This window comes from Echinops telfairi, unplaced genomic scaffold (assembly GCF_000313985.2).
Source record: "Echinops telfairi isolate 266 unplaced genomic scaffold, ASM31398v2 ScPeMD7_18;HRSCAF=68, whole genome shotgun sequence".
Taxonomy (NCBI): Eukaryota; Metazoa; Chordata; class Mammalia; order Afrosoricida; family Tenrecidae; genus Echinops; species Echinops telfairi.
Window position 1 is genome coordinate 34,127,975 of NW_022103915.1, and position 11,453 is coordinate 34,139,427.

At 46.6% G+C, this 11,453-nt stretch overlaps 1 protein-coding gene across 1 annotated transcript; it reads right to left on the minus strand.

Moving 5' to 3' along the window:
• Window positions 1-10,187: 10,187 nt before the first annotated feature.
• LOC105978235 (40S ribosomal protein S27-like) lies at window positions 10,188-10,948 on the minus strand. Its single transcript, XM_013003666.1, has 2 exons — window positions 10,911-10,948; window positions 10,188-10,494 (listed from the first exon to the last, which is right to left on the minus strand). The coding sequence occupies exons 1-2, from the start codon at window positions 10,946-10,948 to the stop codon at window positions 10,188-10,190; spliced, it is 345 nt and encodes a 114-aa protein (XP_012859120.1).
• Window positions 10,949-11,453: the final 505 nt, after the last annotated feature.

Sequence of the window (11,453 nt, forward strand, 5' to 3'; positions counted from 1 at the left end):
GGAAATTAAGCGGGAAGCTTCATCTTTCTCCTGTGGAGAGGCTGATGAGTTCAAACGTCTGACCTTGAGGACAGCAACCTGTGTAACCCTCCACACTACTGAGGCTCCAGGCACATAACTTAGGCACCTGGCTCTTCTCTCTCAAACTCGGTAAGAAAACGAGGGTAGGTAGGAGTCAGAATTGACTCGATGGCAGAGTTCAGTAAGTTAGTTGAAATGATACATGAATCAAGCTAATAGAGATTAATCTTTATCCAATGACGATTGCATGCGTACGGAAATCTGGTACTGCACTGGTGAAGGCTACCAACCAAACTCGATGTGGCTCGATGTGCTCCGGTCAGGATTACAGCTTAGGAAACCTCCTGGGGCAGCGACTGTATGCTGTCTTACCGAGCTGCTATGAGTCAGATAACAGCACACGGTGAAACTGTGCTGTTCTAAGCACTTCACAGAGAGCCATTTAAGCCTCACAACGATCGAGGTACTACGATCACATCCCCCGTTCTACGGAAGAGGAAATCAAAGCCTAGAATGACTGAGTTCCTGGTCAAATGACTTGCAAAAAGAGCTCGTGAGTGGCAGAGCCAGAGTCGAACCCAAGCGATCGAGTGTCACAGACCATGCTTTGAACTCGCATGCTATGCTACCGTGGCATACACTGAAACCATCCTAAACCACACAACCCGTTACGATTGATGCTACAATGCTTTATTCAAAGAGCTCAGCTTCCCCGAACCACATCACAAATCATCCCTCTGAGAGGGTTACGGTTAGTATCCACTTGGCTAGGCCATGATTCTCAGTGGTCCGGCAGTATAAGGTGGTCTGGCAGGTAGGTAATGATGCGGTCATCCTCCATTTGGGGATCTGTGATGTAATCACCTCCATGATGAGATCTGGGACAATCCTCTCCACAGTGAGATCTGCTACCAGCAGTCAAAAGTCGAGAAGAGAGTTACCTCAAGGGTGTGATCTGCATCCATCTATGTGGACACTGTCGCAAAGCGCTCTGCTTTGTGCTGGCTCTGGAACCCGCACCTGGCTCATCTCATCTCTGGTTCTTGGGACCTGTCCCAACAGCCTGCAGTCTTCCTGCTGATCTTGGGTTCACGGGTACCTGTATCTACTTTGGGCAGAATATGTTTCCAGCCTGACATCTACCCCCATGGGTTTGGGGCTTGCCAGGCTCTACAATGGCATAAAGCATTCCTGAGACAAGTCCTTCTCTCTCTGTGTGCACACATGTAAGTCTCACTGGTTTAACGTCCTTGAGAACCCAGCCTAAGACACTCTCCTTAAAACTGCCACCCATCTTGGCTTCAACAACACAGCCTTTATCTGGCATTCTGTGTGGTTAGGTGCCGTGAAGTCACTTCCGACGACGCATTACCGCCCTACACACAACAGAGCAAAACACTGCCCTGTCTTGCACCCCTCTCACAAGTGTTGTGTCTGAGCCCATTGTTGTAGCCGCTGTATCAATCCATCTGATTCCAGGTCCCTCAAATCTCCTTTAACTGATTCACTGCCTTGCTTCAAGTACGAGGAGAAGACAACACTCGAGAGCCAAGCCCGCACTCTGACAAAACTCTATGGAACTGGAAACCTTGGAATCTAGAAATAACGCGATAGATGTGAAGCTACCACGCTCAGCAGCACTGCCCAAAGTGGGGTTTGAAGCGAGGACGTGTTGCTGGTGAGAGTGCGACACAGAATGACTCTCAGAAAAGTCATTACCACGGAGCCAACAGTCACAACAAGTTCTATTAGCGGAACTCTCAGGATGACTCCTGCAGGAAGTCTGGGAAGATGAGGCAGTTAACAGATCACCCTTCCCATGCTCCCCCACAAGGAAGGTGAAGCACAAAGATATAATTGGTCCTAACAACGACAAAGTGTGTGTGTGGTGGGGGGAATAATTAGAATTTCTTCTTTGTTTCTATAAAGTTGAGTTGGGGGAGGAGATATGGAAGTTCTGGTCTCCATCCAGTCTCGCAGATTTCCAAACAAACAACATGGAAGCAATGTCAACCGACCATCGTTTTGACATTCCATGTTAGAACACCTATTTCTGGAATCTGTTCCTCTGTGGTGGTTACTTTACTTCAGACTACAGTGCTATTAAATTACCTATGCTTTGTGGATAGGACAAAAGCTGAGGAAGAGCAAGAACCAGGAAAGGGAGTTCTGCCCGACTAGAGTGAAGCTTGCTGCAGCCTCAGACTGGGCTCCCCGACCTCATGCGGCCCGAGGCCCCACTTGTTGTCAGGGGCCATCAAGCTAGTTCCCGCCCAGATACCTTGAGCACAACGGAACAACACACGCCCAGGTCCTGCACCCCCGTCACCATGGTTCCTATGCTGGCGTCCACGGTCGCACACCCCACTAAAAACTGATTACTCAAGACCTCACCAAAACACTCGGACTTCTCAAAATCTCGTGCCCCAACCACGGATAAGTTCTACCCTGCATGACACCCATGATCTTTTGCTTTTATTCAGTAACTTGCCAGTCAACGTGCACATTCATTTGGTTTCAGAAGTAAGATTTTTAGGGATTTTGTGTGCTCTTAATTGTGCTGCGATTCACATGGTTGGCAGTTCAAAAGTACAGCAGCTCCTGGCCGGTTGGGGGGGGGGGGGCCTAAGCTTTCTACTCTCATAACCATAACCAGTGACGGTCTCAGAAAACCACAAGGGGTTGCTATGGGTCAGCATTCACTCAATGGCAGTGAGTAGATTTTTTAATTAAAAAAAAAAAAGAATGAGAATTCATGGCTTATTTTAAATAGTTTCCTTAAAATACAGCTGGTCTCCATATTGAACTGTGATTCTACTAAAAGAAATACATACTGGACCTATAGTCTAACTAGGTTCCTCTACTGACAAAATTCCTTTCGGTTCAAAATGATGGTAGGAAGGGTAGCCTTTGCAGATACAGGAATTCAGCCTATCGGGAAGGGAAGCCATGCATAGACCTGTAGGAGGAAATATGAAGGGAGTTCAAAAAGCTCATGGGAAAATAACATCATCTTTACATGCAATTTTCACAAACTTCTTAAAGCCCCTCCTACATGAGTACGTGCTACAACAGCAACCTAGTCCTTTTCTCTGAGAAAAACAAGGGAGTCAGTGGCCCCCTAACACAACTCAAAAGCTCTAGGGCGGCACGCCACAAAGGAGTTATTATTGGTGTGACCGCATTAATAACCGAATGAAGGTGAAAGGTACATCAAACAGTCATGCAATTACTGCTATAGACAATCTCACAGTCTTAAATAAGTAAACGCTATGTCTCTCTAATGAGCGTATTTCCTCCTAATTGTACATAACAAGGTTGGCAAGTGCTGCTACTTTGCGATTCTCAAGCTGTTGGCGATGCTAAGATTACAAATTTCCTCAGACCTAAGATTAATAGATGAGCTTTCACGTTTGGAGGTGTTTGGGGTAGGGAGAGGACGAGGATCACCAGAACCAAACAGAGCTTTTTATCCCACCCGGAGCACAAGCAAACTCTCTGCTTCTGATCACAGTGTCAAGCACTTACTTTTCCAAAATTACGCCTTTGACAGGTGGTCAGAAGAGTCCTTTTTATTTAAAAGCTCCTATTTAAAAGCTATTCCCAGATGTCTGTTTCCAACTGGCCGGCATCACCATATAATTATAAGCCGTGTCCACCCCGTCTTCAGAGCATTCCTGCTCCTCTCCCAGCTTAAGTCAGGTGCCCATCTTCTGCGTATAAGCCTGCTGAGGCGCGATGCAGCACGACCGATGCCTTCCAAAGAACCCCTCTGGGATGATCAGGCCGCGGCTCCACAGCTTCCAGGTGCATTAGAAGCGCGCAGTGTGACCTCCGCGCAGAAAAACACTGTGCGCACCAACACAGGCCTGAGTGGGAATCACACGGTGGACAGCGGGCTGCTGAGTCCATCTTTCCCCACACAGGGAAGCGCTTTTCTTTCATCTTACAGGCTTCAGCCAGGGCTGACTTTTTCCTACTTACTTAATATAGCCCTTCCTACTTTTCCATCCTTCTTGTGTCTCGGATCTTTAAACACAGGTATAAAATCACACACATACTAGTAATTTATAAGCACCTTTAGAATCCAGGAAATATGTATCTGACTTTCATGGTTAATAAATCTCAGAATAAATAAATAAATCTCAGAATATAAAAAAAAAATCTCAGAATATCTTCTCCTACATAACAACATTACCTTTCTCTCTTAATTCCATTATTCTATAGCCAACACTAGCACCCAGTTCACTTGATTCTTTACCTGATGCTCTTCATTTATTAATACAGGCTTTTCCTTTTTTTTTCCTTTTTTATCATTTTATCTATTTATTTATTTATAATATTGGCTTTTTCTATGACGCGGTGAGAGATCACTTTCTTCCAAAAGTGACAGCTGCGTTTAAAAATACTTAGAGAAAGTCTACTAAAGATATGGAAATAATGTTACCAATAATTACAAATATGAGGCTTCTAAAAGGTTGCAGGTACCCAGTCAGATTTTTTAAAATTCTTTATGTAATGATGCCAAGACAATCATAAATCAGTTGAGGGTTCTTGGTGTGTACGCCTTTAATGCATTTCTAAGAAGAAAATAAAGAGAATGGCCTCTTGGAAGCAGGTCCTAGACCCCCCTGCACCAGAGGAAGGCACTACCACGTGGGCCACGTGCTCGTCACACCAGAAAGGTCTCTTTAGGCGCTGAAGTGGCAGAAAGCTAGATCACTGGCAATCTGGTAGCCTAAAGACGTGAACGGACTTTTTTAAAAGTCAGTTCTTCGCTTTGGTTTTGCTCTTTGTTGCTGAAGGAAGCACACCCCCGTTTGTGCAGAGCCTGGACTATACAGGCTTTGACTACAAAGGCCGACCGTGGAAGCTGCTGCTGTGCACAGGAAACAGATGGAGCGGGTGATGCCACTAGATCACCAACTGCTTCCCTCTTCACTAGGAGCTCAAGACACACCCAGTTATGGCAAAACAAAACCACGAGAAAAGTGGAAGATAGTAGAGCAGGATCTGCATGTGTGCCAAGGACATGCTATGAGCGTCATGAAGTGGTTCGACCTAAAGAGCAGAGGAAAACGTTCCTGCTACGTATTTCCTTATTCTCAGCAATGACCGCGGGTAAACCTGAGATCGCAGCTTAGTAGCACACGCCACGCGGCAAAGGAGCCCTTCAAGGAGCTGTCAATCAACCACAAGGTCAGAGGTTCAAACTCACTGCTGCTCCATGGGAGAAAGATGAGGCTGTCTGCTCCTGTAAAGACTTACAGCCTCAGAAAGCCAACGACGAGGCAGCTCTACTCTGCCCCATCAGGTAGCTCTGGGCTGGAATCCATACCTGAAGGCACTCACTTTGAGTGCATCAAAGAACTAACCAGACGACAATCTGGGAACCCATGACAGCAAACAGAAGGTTGAAGAAATAGATCACACACTGAAAGGCAGGAGAAACTAACTGAAAACAATGAAGGGAGAGACTTACAGAGTGTAGACACCCCACCAGCCAGCCTGGGGCAGCACAGCCATCCTGAGACAAAGCTAAGGTAGCAGCATTCTCAGGTGAGACGCTTTCACAAAATCCCCAACAGGAAGTAGATATACTGTGTGGACACACCCAGATTGCAGCAAGGTGAGTAGAATGCGCACTGGATGTAAGGACCGACAGTGCAGAAAGGCAAGCAAGAGCACAATGGGGTCATACAACCACAGGGCAGGGAAGGAGCCAGGAAACAGGGCCAGACTGCTCACCAGCAGCAGGGCCTATCTCTTGGGCAGGTGGAGGGCAGAGATCCCTACCAAGATGGGCTGTGGGCAGCCATCCCTCTGGAATATTTCACAGATGATCAGGACCTGGTCAGAACTGGGTTCTCATCACGAGCTGTCCCACTGCCGGAGTACCCTAGCGCCTGCACCCACGCCCACTCCCATCTATTCTCCAGGTGACCAGATGGTGGCCTCCTTCACCCCACACCCAATTAGCCAGCCATCCACAGTGAGCACTCCCCTCAAAAAGATTCTCAACGAAGTCTAGCCCACAGCCTGCACCGACACAATCAGTGTGACCCATACTACTAGGGACGTGAAGAGGTACTCGTGATCATTAGCCACTAGAGGGATGCAAACAAAAACACAATGAGATACTAACTCAGCCCTGCAAAAATGGCAATGATCCCATGTGCACACTAACCCCCCACTCCCCACCCCCCAAAAAACCGCAACAGGGTTGTGGGGGATACTGAGAAGCCTTACACACTGCTGGTGGGACGATAAACTGGCACAACCATGGAGCAATCCCACTCCTGGGTATAAACCCTGAAAATGTAAGTGCAGTAACACGAATAGATCACTGCAGAATCACAGCTCACTTCTGGTTCTAGCTGTGCTGAGAATATGCACTTAGCCAGACATACGGAACCAATCTGCATTTGAACAGTATCTTCCAAGCTGCTTGGAGGGAGAGAGATGAGGTTGCCATCTCCCATAAAGATTTACAGCCGATTCTGTCCCACTGGGTCACTACACGTCAGAACCAATTCCACGGCAGCAGGTTTGGGGATAAAACTTACAACCTGGAAAACAATCAGATGTGATGACCAAGGAAAAATGTAACCAAAGAGGATGAAAATTTCTAGCTTCAGGGACTGGAGACAACGGTGTATCACCATTCAAAAATCATACTTCCTTCCAGGCCATATTTCATTCTGACATGATTCGTATTCATTTCCTACCCACTCAGAAAGTATTCACTGGTCCACACACACATCAGTCCTGAAAAGGAAACTCAGCCCTACATGGAATTTGCCATTTTACTTTTTTGTTGTTGTGGTTAGGTACTGTCCCATAAAAATGTATCAGTAATTATTTAAAGTTGTCAAAAGATACAAGAAACAGCATTCCAAAATTAGAACTAATTCCAGAGTCTCCATAATGAGTAGCATTTGCTCACTGGGTTTCATCAGAGAATCAAAGTGTTCGGAACCGATGACATCACATTTTAAAATACAGCGAACCTTGGAAAATGGCACACGGGTACACAATTCATGGCCAGTCACCACAACACTCTGCACAGCAATAAAATATCACACACACAGTACAAATGAGGGCAATGACCACAACAAAAACAGTTTAGCAAAAAGCTACCCCATTTATAACAAGCTACCTCCGTAGTACCCACTATCAGGGTAACAGATGACGGAAACCAAATCTGAAATGCAGATTTCCAGACAGCAGCTTTCTCTTCGATGGTAACACTGACCAACGTAAGACAGCAAGGCAAACTACAACTGTAAATGAGCAAATGGGGCCGACATTGGCCAAAGGCATACACATTAGGGGGAAAGGGATGGGGCAAAATAAGTGAACGCTTGCTGAGGGATTCCTCAAGCTGGCACTGGACTAAGAAATATTCAAGTGGAGTAAGCCTCACAGAGGCAAAGCAAGCTTGGTGACCAACTCCCGCCCAGACTCTAGAGCAGAACCTGGCTCACAGTAAGTGCCGATGGCTACTTGCCAGACGGAGGGATGGGTGAATGGATGTTTCACTAGCCGTGGAGCTCCTGACACCTAGGAAGAAACACGACATGGTCTCCAAGAAGAGCAGAGAAGAGAGAGAGAAAGCATGGCCTTCAGTATCGGCCCTGGATGGGGTGCCACACTTCAGAATTGGCCCTCACTGTGACCCCGGCAAGTTTCTCTTGGACTGAAATGCTAATACTAATTAAAAGGTGGGACTGATGTGCATGTCCCAGTACCGCGTACCATCGACAGACCACACCACCACGAGCACCGACACACCACTGAAAACCAGTGGCCGGGCCAATTCCAACTCATGGAGTCCCAGGTGACAAAGTCAACGTGGGCTCCATCGGGTGTCAGCCGCCGATGCTTCTCGTCCGGAGGCGCTACTTCCCATCCCACAGAGCCGCCGGGCACCGGGCACCGGGGCAGGAGCAGACGGCTCAGTGGGAATGAAAAAGCCTCCTCGCTTAGGGACGCCAGCGTCCTCCACGGCAGAAGCCGCTCCGCCACCATCTCCAACGGTGAGTTGAAAGGCCTAGTTCTCTTCAAACAGGGCTGTACTCTGCCCGTCCACTAAGGGGCCCTGGCGGCACTGTGGGTTAAGCCCCACCAGCCACCCCTCGGAAGACTGGGCATTCCATTTCTGTAAAGATTTGCTGCTTCAGAAACCCTAGTGAAAAAAATCTGGGGGAAAAAAGTGATAATAAAAAATTCACCGCTATTGAGTCCTATAAGGAACCCACAGATAGAGATGTCCCGTTGGGGGCCCAAGACTTTAAATCTTTATAGAAGTCAGTCCCATCTTTCCTCCATGAAGACACTGGTGGGTCTGAAGCGCTGATCTCGGTGAGCAGCTCACTGCGTAGCCCACTGGGCCGCCAGGGCGCTGCAGAAACTCCACGGTGCACCTCTCCTCCCTCTTTATCTTACCCCGCTGCTATGAGGCAAATCAACCTGACAGCAATGGGTTGGGATCTAATGAACCGTATTCCACGCTCCGGTGCTTGATAATCTCACTTGTAAAAGCTAAGCAAATTTTTCTCAGCTATTATTTCAATGTGACTTTATTGATACTATTTTAAGTATATTTTATTGATTTTATGAAATTGCAGATCACTAAGAATTCCTTTCCAGAAAAATTTCCTAAGGGCCCTCTCCAGGCTCCATCTCCAAGAGACAAGGGCAAATGCATACTTTACCTGGCTATAATTATGCCCTTGTACATTCCTTTCATATTTTCTTAATCTCATATCGTACAATGCAGCCTAGCTATAAAATTTTACTATATATATATCTTCTCCAAAGCCTTCAGTCTGGAACTGAACTAACTCTCTCATGTTAGAGTAATCAACCATGTAAGATCAGCAGGGCAGCATTTACCCAAAGACAGAGTACAGAGGGTGGGGGAAGAGGCGGGATAAAGAAACGGGAAACACAGGGAGGAAGTGGGGTAAGTTAGGGTACACTAAGGGATTACATTGGATGAGCTGAAATAAACTGCATATGGATTCCTGAATATAAAACTGATGACCTGCTATGTAAGCCAAATGGAGTACCAAGCAGCATAGTCATGAATCAAAGCCAAGGGGGAGGGGGGTCTGGTGGGGGAGGGGGGTCTGGTGGGGGAGGGGAGCAGAACTAATCGAGTCAGCTTCTCTAATCTGCAATCGTGGACCGAGCCCAATCACAGTCCTTTTTCTGCGGATGTAGTCCTGCCCGAGGCGGTGATGAATTCATCTGTTGCCAACCACAATGTCTGATGCATGTCTATGGATTTCTATGTTCTGTAATTAGCGGTCTGTTCAAGAATCCTTTGGCCACCCCCATGGCCTCATGCTACTGGTCCCCCTCATCTGGATGAACTGCCTTTGTCCTGTCTTTATCCTGTGTGAGACTTAAACAAGGACTCTCTATAAAATACACTTGGATTTGGGGTTGATATTCCCCCCCTAGAACATTCGTGAGTGAAAAAATATTTTGAACAAGTTCAAAAGGGCTGAGTTTCTCCTTGAAATTACTGGTGAAATGAGACATACAGAATGTTCTTATCTTTCTCCTTATTGCTAAAGTCGTCAATGACAGGCACCTGCACCTGCTGGCACTACAAAGGCTATGCTCAGAGCACACAGGAAATCATGGTTTTTATTGACAACCTGTATGCCATGGAGTGAATTGTAGTTTCTCTTGTAGAGTCAGGAGATCATTCCAAAGGACTGTTGATAAAACCACGTGGAAATCATGAGCTGGCAGTGTATGTAGTACTTACATGCTGGGCCTTCCTCTCTCTCACTGCCCCTTCACTTTACCAAACATGATGTCCTGCGACAGAGGCCGGCCCCTCTGACAACAGGTCCCAAGCACATGTGAGGATAGCTCGCCACCCATGCCTATAAGGAGCACTCCAGCCACACTTTTCCCAAGGCAGGTCTGTCTGTCCTTTGGGCATCCTCGGAACTTTCAATGTTCTTCTCCAGCAGCACCGTTCAAATGCACGGTTCTTCCTCGGTCTTCCATATTCGTGTCCAACTGAAAATGCTACGGCTTGAGTCAGGCACATCTGAGTCCTCAAGTAACATCCTTGTTTTTCTTTTTTTAATCCAAAATGGGTTTATTAGCATGGCTTCCCACTCATCTCGATTCAGGGTCTTTTAGTGCTGCTTCCGTCGGAAGGAGCATCCTTCTGTGAGCCTTGCTTTTCCTCCTGGAGGCTGACAGAGGACAGTAGAGCAGCCAACACACAAAACAACTGTTTGTGCCTGGCTGGAGACCGTGGTGATTTTATAGCAGCCTGGGCTTTGGGCATCCATGAAGTAGGAATTGGGGCTCGGCACCAGGTGCTTCTTCTTGTGTTTTCTCTTCTCCTCTTCGGGAGTGGGATGAAGGAGATCCTTTGCGAGAGGTATGATGGCCGGGCGGTCGTCAGCACCAGAAAAAAAGGATCCTTGCTTTTCAATACTGCGAAGAGGTCTTGTGCAGCGGATTTGCTGCATGCAACATGTCTTTTGATTACTTGACTGCTGCTTCCATATGCACCGATTATGGATCCAAGCAAGACTAAATCTTTGACAACTCCAACCTTTTCTTCATGTTACCTATTGGTCCAATTGTGGAAGATTTGGGTCCTGTATACACACTGAGTTCCAATCCATACTTAAGATTGCAACACTTAGTCTTCACCCCTGTCTTGCTCACTTTCAGCAAGCAAGGTTGTGTCATCTGCATACTGCAGGTTGTTACTAATCAGTCTTCCTCCAGTCCTGATGCAGCATTCTTCTTCATATAAGCCAGGCTTCACGAATGTAACTGGTGGCTCACACACAGACTAGGCATGAGAATATACAGCCCTGAAGCACGTCTTTCCTGATTCAAACCATGCGGTCTTCTTGCGCTCCACATCTCGTTTCCACATCTCTCCTTTGTTCTGTTCACATTCTACTAACACAGGACAACGAAAGGGTCCTGAGCAAAGTCGACTGACGTTGGAAAAAGCTCTTCTCTTGGGTCGAACTTCCTTAACGTCATTTGTCACTAGCCAGACTTCTCACCAATTCACATATCTGGGCACCCTTGTTGAATGTATGTATTACACACTGACATCTCTCTCAATTAACACTCCCTGCTCTGCGGTGAAAAATGTGGGTATAAAACTTACCTCTCTTGGCCTCACTGAAGGGGCTTTTCAAAAAACTCATTGCAAACAAATGAAACTAAAAGATAATGGATTTTTTTCCCCAAAAAACTTTTAAAGCCCCATCGAAATCACAAAGATGCTGAAATGGAGCATTTATTTCTGCAAACTCATACCCATACACTAGTTCTAACTTGGATTTCTCTTTATTTTAGCCTTCACAAATTAAATCAGGCCAAAAGCATCTGATTCCAATTTTATTTAAACACTAAACAAAGGAAAACCA